This window comes from Bombus impatiens, unplaced genomic scaffold (genome assembly GCF_000188095.3).
Source record: "Bombus impatiens unplaced genomic scaffold, BIMP_2.2 scf_0142, whole genome shotgun sequence".
NCBI lineage: Eukaryota > Metazoa > Arthropoda > Insecta > Hymenoptera > Apidae > Bombus > Bombus impatiens.
Genome location: NT_176561.1, coordinates 1,773,687 through 1,787,188, shown reverse-complemented (window position 1 = coordinate 1,787,188; position 13,502 = coordinate 1,773,687). Strand labels below are relative to the sequence as shown.

The 13,502-nt window shown below is 37.2% G+C and overlaps 1 protein-coding gene across 9 annotated transcripts in view; it reads right to left on the bottom strand.

Moving 5' to 3' along the window:
• Nucleotides 1-13,502, bottom strand: part of LOC100746173 (teneurin-m) — a 662,892-nt gene that overhangs the window by 50,727 nt on the left and 598,663 nt on the right. Inside the window, exon 1 of one of the 9 annotated variants that reach the window (XM_033319248.1) lies at nt 7,547-9,428. The exons of the other annotated variants lie outside the window; for them this stretch is intronic. Coding sequence (XP_033175139.1) covers nt 7,547-7,652 — 106 coding nt within the window. The 5' untranslated portion in view covers nt 7,653-9,428. Of the gene's footprint in view, nt 1-7,546; nt 9,429-13,502 lie in introns of those variants that run through there. 9 annotated transcript variants of the gene reach the window in all.

The following is a 13,502-nucleotide window of genomic DNA, read 5'->3' as shown; positions in this document are numbered from 1 at the left end:
TGAAGACACGGTGGCCTGGCATTCTTGCCCCGACACAAAAGAACGGGGCCAAAATATATCCGCAAAGCCAAGGTTAAAATCGATGCAGTAGTCGTTTAGCCGGAGCTGCCTCGGTAGACGCTGGTAAAATAAGGAAAAGGGAAACGAAAGGAGGGAAATAAAGGAGGGACATGAAGCAGAAGCGGAGTCGTCGAGGGGTTGAGGGTGGAAAAAGCGCAGGAGAGAGAGATCCTGCGTTTGGCAGATCGTGGATATTGGAAGGAGGCCCGACGAGGTCATAGAAGACGATCTTAGGGTTGAGAGCTTTGAATTCGTCCTTATGCTACTCCGAGATTCCTTCTTCTCGACGACTTTTGCTCGAGCAATCACATTTTGCTAACTCTGGCACAGACCCGGGTGAAATTTATTTGAAATAATAATTTTTGGGTATAGCAGAACCTCTATTTATCCGAACTTATCGGGAGACAAACAGTTTATATAATTGGAGTTCGTAGAATAGCAACTCACTAATTATCCCCACTACCTGGTATTTTTCGTTCGTATAATAGAAGCTCAGGTTCAGATAAATGAATTCAACCAACAAAAGTTCAGTTAATCGGGCATTAACTAAAATTTCGTTGAGATATGTGGAGTTCGTATAAACGGTGTTCTACATTATACACAGTTTCATGGAAGTATTCGAATCTTTTATGAATTAGTATATTCCGTGACATTATGCATGTTTGTTACACTTCCACATTTTGAAATTTCATTAATACTATCGTGTTTGAAACAGATTTGAAAATATGCATAGAAATTGCAAGCACAAAAGTATATTACGCACAGATCGCAAAGGTATTTAAACAGTCGATTATCCATTAATTTATAGACGTTGATATTCAGTGCGATCATATACGTTTACAATAAATATCTTGTAATTTCTACATACTATTCCTATATTCTATATATTAAGTAATCTCAAACACGATAAGATACGAATAAATGTATGAAAATACTTTATCGCAATTAGATTCCTCTCTTGAATGTGTAACAATATTACATCACAATTAGATTTCCAAATTCACAATTCCCAAATCAGGCGACCCAGCGACACGAATCTGAGAGGTTACACGTGCCGACTCATCCCTCCGCGTGTAAGACATCAGTTCCAGAATTGACATGGCGTCACGTAGCTAACAACCCTCGGCGAACGTTTCTATTATCGAGCAGGGAGGCTAAAATGCTACTGTAACGAGGGCAAGCTTCTTGAATTACGCGGCATGCCGTGCCGGCGAGATTAACGTCTAGTAATAACAAGCGAACGAAAGTCAGACAAAGGGAGAAAGATAGGCGAAGTGAGATACACTCTTGTTCATAAGTATTAGGATACTAGCAGAAAGCGATGTTAACTTTAGAAATGATTGGTAACCTATTAAAACCTATTACAACTATTATCTGATTCGAAACTTGTGCAAGAACAGATCAAAATTAGATATAAAATCTTAAAATTGATAAAAAAAATCACATCTTTGCGTGTAACGTCTCTCGGTCGTTGTTCTAACAAATCTCGACACTTGTGCTATTGAATATTTTATCGTAATTCCAAATTATAATTCTCTGAGTTTTGCATCTAATTCATAACACAACATTCGTGACACATACAATTTTTAATTCGTATTCGTCACCTTTCTTCTTGACAATGTTATAAATGGTTTTTACAGATTGCGTGCTTACCTTCAACGTATGCAAAATTATGAACTGTTAATCACTTGCCTGATGAATTTAAACGAATTACCACGTTTTATATGAAACCAAAAAATATCTTAAAATTATGGCCGAGAGTGTACATGGACTTGAAGAACGTACACATATAAGAAACGATAAACGATGCTGCGGCTGGTAGGTGCAACACGGACCAAAGATTCCTCATTAGAGGCACGCGCGTGGTTATCGGTTGCTCAGCGTCTATCGAGTCTCTAGACTTGGAATTTAATTGCTATCCTGGGCTGAAGCAGCTTCTTGAAGCGCCACGCTGTCGAGGATTACGATGAAAGTTCCACGAGGCAATTACCTCGTATTTTACCTCGTCCAGTGCAACAGTGACATAACTCAAAATTTCCCATTATTCAATAAAATATTACTCTTAGATTATGAATGTTAGATACAATTATCTTAAGATTCCTGATGTCAGGTGTACATTACATAAACATTGTAATTTTCGTGCTCTTTATTTGTAAACACTTTTTCCCACATTTTCGTTGTATGTCTTATTAGAAAAATATATCTGCAATCCAAAGAAAGTTTTCCAAAACTTCCACTATCCTCAAAAACACTGTTCCAGTTATCCATCTTCCAGAAACTTATTTACCGAGCCACATATTTTTCCAAGAACTAAACTGAGAAGCCTGAGAAAAAAGAAACAAGAAGAAGGCCAGACCTACACTTGTCAGACTGCTTCAGGAGCACTTCATCGATTTACAAATTTCTGTACCTTCAACTCGCTACTCTTCTTTTTACGATCTCAGAATAGTCTCACGAGTTATTCCTATAAACTATGCTTTTCAACGAGGTTCTGGATATTCTCCAGCAATCTCCGTATCGCAGGAAATCGAACAAAAATTACCAGGAATCTGTAGAACGAAGCAGACATACGAGGAGCGTGTCCACGATACACATAGTTTGTTTTTACGAGAGCTCATTTCCGACGAAAGTTCCCGAATCAATTCGTCGACGGCGAAATCCGACAGAAAAGCGGAAGGAGTACAAACTGGTCGCCCTGTCGTTTCTATGTGGGATCGTTACGGTGCATTCAGGAGCGTAGTAGCGGCTGGTGCACTGGGTTTTGCCTGATCGCTTCGAAACTTGAAATAGTTTCAGTGAATAAGTTGATCGCGACGTGTTACGTGGTTGGAAATCAGAGGAGAGTGTGAGAAATGTTTAAACCTGGCCCGAGTAACGTCATGTCGTTTCTACGCTGTTTAATTTTGGTAAAAAATCTGAAAATCCTGTAAAATTTATAATGTCAGATTTGGAGAAAGGTCTCAGATTTATAAAGAATATATAATACTTGATGATTATTTGTGATTGACGAGAAATGGTAGTTTTTGGTCTTGTTTTATTATTATCTTTTTATGTTTCTTATTTTTATCTGATATCGAGAATTATTAAAAGTTACTGTATATGTAAATATACAAGTAATGGATTGGAATTAATTTCGAGTTCGAATTACTGTATTTTGGTACGATCGAAAGTTATACGGCAGATTTTTCATCTTGCGTAACAGAGATTTGCCCCAACGAAAATTATTAATCTCCGCTTCCCTCTTAATTCGCGCGCCAATGAACCGAATATACGAGGTGTCCTCAGACAAATAGAGACTGGCCCCAGGAATTACGAAAATAATTGGAATCTTGGGAAGTAAATCTATTCGATGAACATAAATGGCACAAAAATTGTTGGTGATGTTACTTCTGATGAATTTTGAGCAAAATATTGAAATTCTGCACAAGTTGAAAATCAATTAAGCGTTAATCAATTTTAAATGGATATTCGTATACCTAAATACAGGTACCAGCATTGTAACTACGCGTTTAACCTGACGAGTAATTTTGTGCAAATAAATAACTGAACCTCTAAAATTGATATACTTTTGATTACACATAATTGAAATAATTACGATGCGAGGTAACCACGCAGCCTGTTTAAGTTCTGCCTTTTAATATTTCGTTTGCATGAAAGTCTACCGATACCGCGATAAGCATAATTAAAAGATTCCATCGGTAACAACCTCCTCAAACAAACTTCTTCAAACTCGAATCTATTTCCTATGAAATAGAATAAAAATCAAGACCTAATTCGTCTACTAAATTCCCTTACAAACGAAACTCATACAAATAATCAAACAACGTTCGTTATCGCGTATATTTTATAAATGAATCTGTTCGTGATCTACTTTCATGTAAAATTGATTTTTCAAATAATACATTAATATGCCTTTAAAAACTCATTGGAACCCCAGCTCGAATTCGATGCACCCTAACGAAACGTTGATTCGTTCTCAATTGGCAGCGATCGTTGCAGCTGCACTTGAAATATCCACGTCAAAGTGTCAATAGACAGAGCAGCAGCAGCAGCAGCAGCAACGATGATTACAGCCCCGAACTCGACCACGCGATGCCTTATTATATAAAAATGACGTCGTTGATTCGATGCACGCGCGCGACCGTTCCCATGGTGGCGATCGCGCGTGCGTGCGACTCAACCTTAAGCTTCCACCGGGGAACACCTGATAAACCGCGCGACATTTCGAAATGTCAACCTGATAAACACGACGACGATCTCTGCCACGATGTTCTTCTCACGGAGACACGAACACCGTCACGGAAACTCGTTTTCTTACCTTTCTGTTTGTTCAGATGAACTGTAGAGAGTATAATGCAATATGTTAATGGACTTTGGACGTGTATAATGCAGAGAGGAATAAAACGAAGGAACAGTTAAATATTTTAGAGCGAAAGAGAATAGAAATAGAGAAATTCGTTGTTCGTAATAGTCTATAGAAAAGATTAAATGGATTTTTGCACGCAAAGTACCGATTAACCGAGTTGCTATAAAAGTTCATTTTCATTGCAAAATACATCTAGTTACAAAGGAAGGAGAGTGCTAAGAAAAAATATAAATAACACTATTTCTTTAAGGTTTCTCTGTCTTAATAAACACCCTGTTTAGAAATGTATGGCAAGTATCTGGTGACTTATTGCTAGGAGTGTACAACACAGACTGTACGTAATAGTTTTGTACGTCAGGTGAAATGAGAAAGTTCAGCGAGGGTATTTTATAGTTTCGCAGGCACAAAATGCATAGTCACATAATTTCAGACAGGAAACAAGAAGTGATTAATCAAACTGTACAAAAGACGCCAGAGACAGTCATTATTGCATTTAACGTTGAAAATATAGAGCGCTGCGATAAATTAATTCAAATAAAAGCGCACTCGTAGCCTGGCTAAACTTGACTTATCTATGAAATCACGTAAGCTATCACTATTTGCTATCTGAAGGGGTTGGCAACAGCATGACGGCAATTATACTTTATTATAGAGATCAGAAATATAATAAAAAATAAGCTCAGAAATATATATATAGATTTCGTTTAATTGGTAAAGATATGTATATGAAATATTTAAAGTTTGTAATATTTAAAGGGTAAAATAAATTTCTATTCATACTCTATTTCCTCAATGATATACATAAAAATCTAAACGTGCATTTGAGAATGGACTTGATATCAGAATGCTTATTTCTTTGCAGAAATTTCCATGTAAGACCTCAATCCCTTCAATTTATTCTCGATTATCCGAAACACGGTGTTAGGTATACTTTTTCTGCCAGGACGATTAAACGGAAGTCCTCTTTCTTGTTTTTAAACCGGTGAAAGTGTTGCTTCGGGGAAATCGATCGGCGCTCGAAATAGAGGATGAAAGAAAGAAAGAGAGGGAAACGTGGAGGGTGAGGAGGCTTTTATCACGCGAACAGCAGGCGGATCGCTGGATAAGCCGAGATTTCGTGGTGGTAATCGATACACGCGGTCTAGAGCCTCGGCGCATGAATTTACACGGGGATAAATTTAGCGTATAGCGATTTGCATGAGCCGCGGTGATAAGTGCCCTGAGCTGCCCCAAGGAAAATGCAATGAAGCCTCTCCTTTTCGCTCGCACCTGAGTTTCCGCGGTTTTCCTCTTTTCTTAATTGCGACGACGCGTTCTTTAAAAGTTTCCCGTTTCCATGACCATAATTCCGGCCACATTGAATATTTTACGCGATTTTCGCGCCGCGACAGTTGACGGCTCCATGATTTATCAAGCGAATATACGCTCGAACCAGTTGGCGATTCTGCGGTCCAGGAATTTTCATATTCACGCGGAGGAATTAAACGTTCCCGCCATTAAAGAAGCGCCGTCCACACTTTTCGCTTTATTTGAGTTGGAAATAGGGCGAATTCTGCGAGTGTTGTCCTTAGATATGCGGGAGAAATTTTATTAACACATTAATGGCTAATGATGCGTTTAGTAAGTTCCTATTTGGTTAATAATTAATTTGATGAAAACTTAATACATGAATTATTATTAGCAAATTATTAAAACCTTTAAGAATTATTTTATACTAAAAAGGATACACATGTGTAAATGTATGTGTGTGTGTTCAATATTACAAATTAGATTTCTTAATTATTTAAATTGTATTGAATCAGATAATCCTGTATAAATATCGATAAATTATTACAACTTTTAAAATGCTTCTTATTTTAAAAATGATATTCTCTCTCTCTCTCTCTCTCTCTCTAAAAGTCTTGATTTATACATCACTATGATATCCAAATAACCATATTGAACTTGATTCTATCAGTCTTTTTCTTCCATCAGTCAATTATTCGATTAATTCCCTGCCATTGAGTATTTTTTACCATTTCACCGATCCATGAGATATCTTTCGCCTTTCCTTTTGTTCATATCGCGTGTGTATGATACGAGTACTTTTTCCTTCTTTTTTTGCTGTTCTATTGTGATGTTTTGCGCGTGCATGAGAAAATATGCCGCGCCTACGTGAGAATAAAGCGGGCATTTTTGACTGAAATTGATTGTGCCGCGGTGGCGCGCGCTCGGAAAAAGGAACAGGATGAAGAAAACATCCCTCCAGCTAGAGAGTGGCAAGGCGGTGTCACGCAACTGCATTATCACGCCGAACGTATTTGTCACGTTGACGTTTCCAAATCGTGACGCGTGGAAATTTTTCATGCGCCCAAGTGGGAAATGCCGCACCCCGGGAATTTCGCGAGATTTCGAAATTGGCTAGCCCACGTATCGCGTCTATTGTGGAAATGAACGTTTTAGAATCTTTCGCTATCATCCTTCAATCATGGATTTCAAGATATCATTTCTTCAAACGAAACTCTCTTTACTATTTTCTTTTATATACACGTGGTTTTTCTACTTTTTACAAGGCAGAAGCAATTCTCATATTCGATATGTTACCCAGGAATTCCATATAAAAATCGTCTTTCCGTTTGACTTTAGCACTAAACAACATTAATTAAGTAATATTCGTTTCTTACAAAACGTATTCTCAGAAACTATCAGATTGCATACTTCTCTCTTTTCTTTGCCTTCCTTTACGAGAATTCCATTAAATATCGTTCGTTCGAACAATAAACCACGAAGAAAGAACATCGTGTTAGTGGGCAGAAAAACAAGATTCGCGACGACAACGATTCTTGGACAATGCCTAGGGGCTTTCGATCGAAATGACGCGCATCGTGTCACGTTCAATTTTTACCGCAGCTTCTTGGTACGCGTTCACCATAAAAATCGTTCCCTTGTACCATGAGAGATCGAACACGGCTAAAAGGAAGCTCGAAAGCTGCGTTAACCTTTAGAACGTTCTGAAGAAATCGGCGAGAAGAGATCGAGGGAAAATCCTGCACGTTCGTTCGACCGCACGGACTGGTTTCTGACTGAAGAAAAACTACGCAAGACCCGACAAGAAGAAGCCAAGGGAAGAATACCACCCACCTCGACCACCACCGTAGCAATACGTGTACTCGTTATAGTCCATGGACGGCCGCTTGAGTAATCCCTCGCTGGGCACTAGGTCCAACAACGCCGTGGGATCGCACATTGAGATGAACTTTCAAGTTTCTCCGTCATCGACGAGTCAACATTATCCGGTGCATACACTTAATGAGTTTTCTTTTTTTCTTTTTAACTTCCCCTACACAGACTTTTAGGTAGAGGAATGTGTCCGTGGCGAATTTTTAACGTAGACGAAATATTAGGCCACAAATTTTTACTATATATATACATACATATATATATATATATGATTCCTGAGCAGAAAATTTTTACTCGCGAATTTTTAGCATAGTCGAATTTTTCTTATCCGTGAATTTTTAGTATGCAATTTCTAACGTAGACAAATTTTTCACTTACAAATTTTTAATATAGAATTTTTCCCTCACGAATTTTCAACGTAGATAAATATTTTGAGCGCCGTCGGTAGTCGATGGTTGCTACACTATCGCAGTTTCTTTTCATCATCGACAATAGAACATACTCTGCTTGTAACACAATACCATCATTCACTGTGTCGCTTAATTTTTAATACAGATGAATTTCCTTGGAACACGATCCTTTTTCTTCATTAAGAAAAAAAAACTGCACTTTTCAACACGTTGAACTTGATCTTCTGTTCCTTCCTGATTTTCAATACAGAAGAATGTTTCGATTTTTTTTAGCGTTGTCAGTTGTATCCAGCGATCAATTTTTGCATTAAAAACACAGGATATATAGAGAGAGAGAACGCGTAGGAGGTTTGAAAAGCAAAGGAGAGAATTTTGAGGTTCGATGACCTTCGCACAAATGATCCTTCCGGTATGGACTTCAAAGGGATCGCATTGGTGAGACGTCGATGGATAACGTCGACGTACGACAAAGTAAGTACACACGAAACTCTGCCACGAATCCTAAATTAAACTTGGTCGTCGCGTGTTCACGTGAAATACGACGAGCTCGTGGAAAGTTGCGAGCGGAATTGCCCTCGTGCACCTGTTATACCTTGCTTCCAGCGTGGGCTCAAAAAATTCCACCTTTCTCGTCTCTTGTTGCTTTTCCTTTTTTTATTCGGATCTTTTTTCTCTCTCTTAATTTTTCAAAAGTCAAGTGGATCGCCACACGTGCTTCGAATGCTCTCAAAATTCTTCGAATATTTCTCTAAGTTTCTTTTCGTCAGAACGAATATTTCGAGAACTTGCGCGAATCTTTCGAACTTTCACGTAAATTGTCACAGCCACTGTTTTAAGGAACTTCTTTTTCTTCCAACCGAATGTTTCACCATACAACACTACTCCAAGACACCAACAACAAGATAACACTCTTAATCACTTTTCTTCTTTCATTGGCAACGTATCAGCGAATCTCTTTGATTCAGCGATTCGATGACCAATCGTTGTACCTTTCACGTTTCCAATAAGGGTTGAAAGTTCGCAGTGCCGAAACTTTAACTGATCGATAACCCTGACACGTCCTCCGGCACCCAAATTTCTATTTTCCTTTTCTTCACTTCAAAAATCTTGCAAACTTCACTTTATATTATGACAGAAATATCTTTCTCCTATCACAAATCTATATCACCGTCTGTTAAATTTTCAAAATTCACTAAATTCGTAACATTGACCAGCAACGTTGAACGGTATTTATCTCTACTAAAGGATCAATTTAACTATTTTGTAAGTATTTACAATGAAATATATTACGGTTAGTCGTATGTTGTTGCTTTGAGTATATCAATCTTTCGAACGTAAGGGATGAAGATTCCCTCCGTAAGGTTTGCACACGACGCTTAAATAGAAGACGATGCGCACGCTTGCGCGGTCACTGACAGACTGAGGAGACAGGGCCAGCCGATGACTCCCGACACTGTGGCGGATGGAGCCGAGGAAAGGAGTGGGGAGGAGTAAACGAGCGGCAGGGAGATCTTGCGGGGTGGGGGGTGGTTCGTGTAGACTGTACGGTGTACAGTAAAGGGTAGGGAAAGGTGGAGGGGGAAGCACAACAGCCGGTCCTCGACGATCACAGCAACCACTACTTCACTGATGCTGCAGTGGATTCCATCGGAAGACGCTTTCGCTCTTTCCCTTTCTTCCGACGACACCGTGCGTTTTCTTGCTTCTTTATCTCACCTCGTTTCGCATCCTTTTTATTGTTTTTATTCCCGTTTATTTTTCTTCCTTGAATTCCTTTCCTGTTTCTTCCTTTCTATGTTTCGATGTTGTTATACGCTTATATAAACGTGGCACTATGTAATTAATGCTTGTTAACTGCTGGCACAAAGTCGCGTGGTTTTCAATCGTGAATTTTTTTTCTTATAACTCGTCAATCTCTTTCCGACGTCATTTGAAAACAATTTCGTGTCATCTGCAGTCAACATGTTCAAATGTTTACACTGTGGATAGACTTAAATTGTTAAATTTGATCTTGCATATCTACATATATTCGAAATAATAATACTAGTGGATACGGTTATTAAAGCGTAACATGGATGAAGTAAAGATAAAAGTTAAGATTGTTGCAAAAGAAGAGATGTTTCGCAGTATCTGAAAGTTTTGAAAATAAAGAGTCGGTGAACTACTTTGGAGGAAGATTTAAGCAGAAGGATCCGGAAGGGATCGAGACGATTGTTTTTACAAGAATAAATTTCTGTCGGTCAGAGCGAAGATGGGTCGTGTCTGGTCGATTTAAGAACGCCCCCGCAGCGGCTACGATAAATTGACTTGTCGCGAGTGTTTAATTCGCTTAGTACCGTGTGAAGCTTTGTGTTTCGTATGGAGTGATAAGAATAGGTGAGATAATTATGGAACTCGTGACGCTTTGTTCTAGAAAATTATACGAGATTTGCAATTTGTGTGTTCGAATTATAAAATCGAATTGATTCCATAATAGAATAATAGAATAATTTAATAACAGACAGAGAAATGTTAGTACTTGTACATTTTCTATCGACAGATTATCGATTTAACGACAGCTGCAATTATAATGCCGCGGCAGCCATGAAAAAATATAGTAATTTTTAAGCGAACAGAATTAAAAATAAAGGTATAATTTTTTATAGCCTTTTCAATTAGAAAAATATTGTACGGTCTTTTATCTTTACTTTTCTATTCTCTCAAGCGATGTCAATCACCGTCACTTCCCATGATATTATTGTGTGTTGTCTCTTGCTTCTAACAATACATGGCTTTTGTTTGTTTATCGTTTATAATTTAAAAACAAATAAAGCTTCACGATTTACCATATTGTTCTTGTTGCGTTATTTTTCTTTTCGGTGTTCAACAATACGACAATCAAAGCATGAAAATCCTGCGCGTTTGGTGGGAAAATATATTGTCATTAAAATTGAAAATTTACAAATTTTCGCCGATTTCTCTTTTAAATGTTATCGAAAATAACAAATTTCCATCATATAGTATATAATAAGATATATAAATAATAATATATCACAAAATCATGTTTTGTACGTAGATTTCACAAACATCGAGTAAATATTATTATATTTACGAAATCCATTATTCCATTTGTCAAACAAAAAATAACAATTTAAGATAATAATGCGCTTATAATTCGTATAATTTACAGCAATACAACAATATAATTAATATTGATGACTCCCAATTTTACGTTAAAGTTCCTTCAAAATAGGAACACAAAAAGTCAGAGATTCTGTCGTATGTTTACGGAAGAAAATTGAATGTTAAATCTGAATTCAAACCAGAATTCTGTTTTTCAACATAAATCACGCATCTATTTTAACTAATATTATTTACTTTACAAAAAAGCAGAGTGTGTAATCCACCTTGCGATAAATCAAAAAGTTTTCATGATAAAGGCGTACCTTTTTTTTTTAAATTCAATTCCAGTGACTCCCTATTACAGTTCAACGTCTAATCAGTCGAAAATTCCTCGAAACAGCGAGGACGAAAAATCGTAAACAGTGTTTTCGACGAATGACCACATGGATAAGGTTATCCACGACAAACGGACCGACGATAATCTCGTTTCGAGAGTTATCGTAGTCATTTGCCTATTCTCGTGACACCGTGCCCTTCTTATTTGCCGGGACAAGCTTCTCTTATCGAGTGACTTGTCGTTCCGATAGCGTTTCTCTTCTTTTTATGTGTCTTTGGACATGCTGATTTCAAAGTAAAAAGATCACGAATTATAGTTACTTGAGGCAACAGCAACCATTCAGGGAATTCACACTCGACTTAATGCCCTCGTAATGTATCGCGAATTAATGGCCGAGTGGAAGAGAGAGAGAGAGAGAGAGGGAGAGAGTTAACGAGTGAATGGTTAGCGTAACGAGACTTGAATGGGCCTCTGGGCAACGCGAATGTTCGTACGTAAACGGACCAAGTATTGACAACGCGGAACGATAGTTCCCCCTTTTTCTCTTCCTTCCTCTATCAATTTACGCATTAAATATCAAATAGTGTAAAATCTGCGCAGATTATCAAGGAAAGGATATTATGAGTATATATTTTATATAGAATTAAAATCGTGCGATGAACATAAATACGGTACATAAATGTCTAATTACGCGTCTTTCTCAACAGGAATGGACAATACTATTATCGAAACTCTAGTTCTTAATAATTACGGAAATAAATAAGGTATGCTAGATTTAATAATGATAACATATTTTTTAAAACGTTGCTCGTTCAACAGTTGCATAAAAAATATTCCTATGCGATGTCTGACGAAGCTTTCTTCTAATTAAGCTCAAAATTTATTTCTATAACACGAATATTTTTGAAACTAAATTCGCGCCTTTACATGATACAAATTTTAACGTGTAAAAATGAAAATGTGCAAATATTGTACTAAATTTGCGTTAACGTGGAATAAAATTTTCCAAATATACAACAAATGAAAATTTTACATAGAATATCCGTTTTCATCATAATTTATTCTAGGTAGAATTGATTTAATACCTGAATAATTATAGTTATTTTAAGTAGCAGCGGGTAAGTGTTCTAAAACTACTCTGCTTGTTTCTTAAAGCACCTGACAGGAGGATATTCTCGTTTCTCGATCACCTGTCCGTTTACGAACGATGCTTTCCTTGCATTTATAATTGATTCGTGTTGATTTGGTCGACAGTCTCTAAAGATCGGCCAGCGAACAGACTAATATACATAGGAACGTATAAATAGATAAAGTCGATTCGCGTAATTATATTTGTAAATGGGTCAGAACGATAAGAAACCGGATGTCGTAAGAAAAGGCGATTTGCTCGTATAATTTATGAGGTTCGACAGAAATGATGGGGCTCTACAGAAGCTGATTGTCTTGGGCGGAACTGTATTTCATTCCTTGATTCAGAAATTTCTTTCGTTTTTATTCAATCATCATGATTCATGAATGAACTGCTATTACATTCAGATGATTTCCTTCGAACGAATCGTAATATCAAATAGAACGATCGACAAAAATCTTAGAGAACTAATTAATTATTAGATTGCTGTATATTTTTAATTCGAATTGCGTGTAGTTTTTCAACGACTATTTTGTTCCATTATGCTAGATTTATTAGTATTATCAATTTCAGAATTCTAAAAATCTTTACAATGTGGTTGTTACAATTTCTTTATTCACAAATCTCTTTAAAATAGTTGTCTTCTTAAAAATCGATTATTAGCCTAAATTACTTTAACCAGGTCCGGAAATTGCCAGTTTCTATCTTTGACTATTTTCCCAGTGTCGTTCTGACGCAAGTGAAATATACAGAATATACAAGGACATGTTTGAGATGCGGATTAAAACAAATCAACTTCGCTTGTTTACCGAATTCGTGAAATCTTTCGCTGTCGATATTTAACGAACAAAAAAAACCGGGGATAAAATAAAAAAAAAGGTAGAGACAGAATAAATTCGTATCTACCGCAGCGAGAGATTGCGGGAAAATTTTCAATTT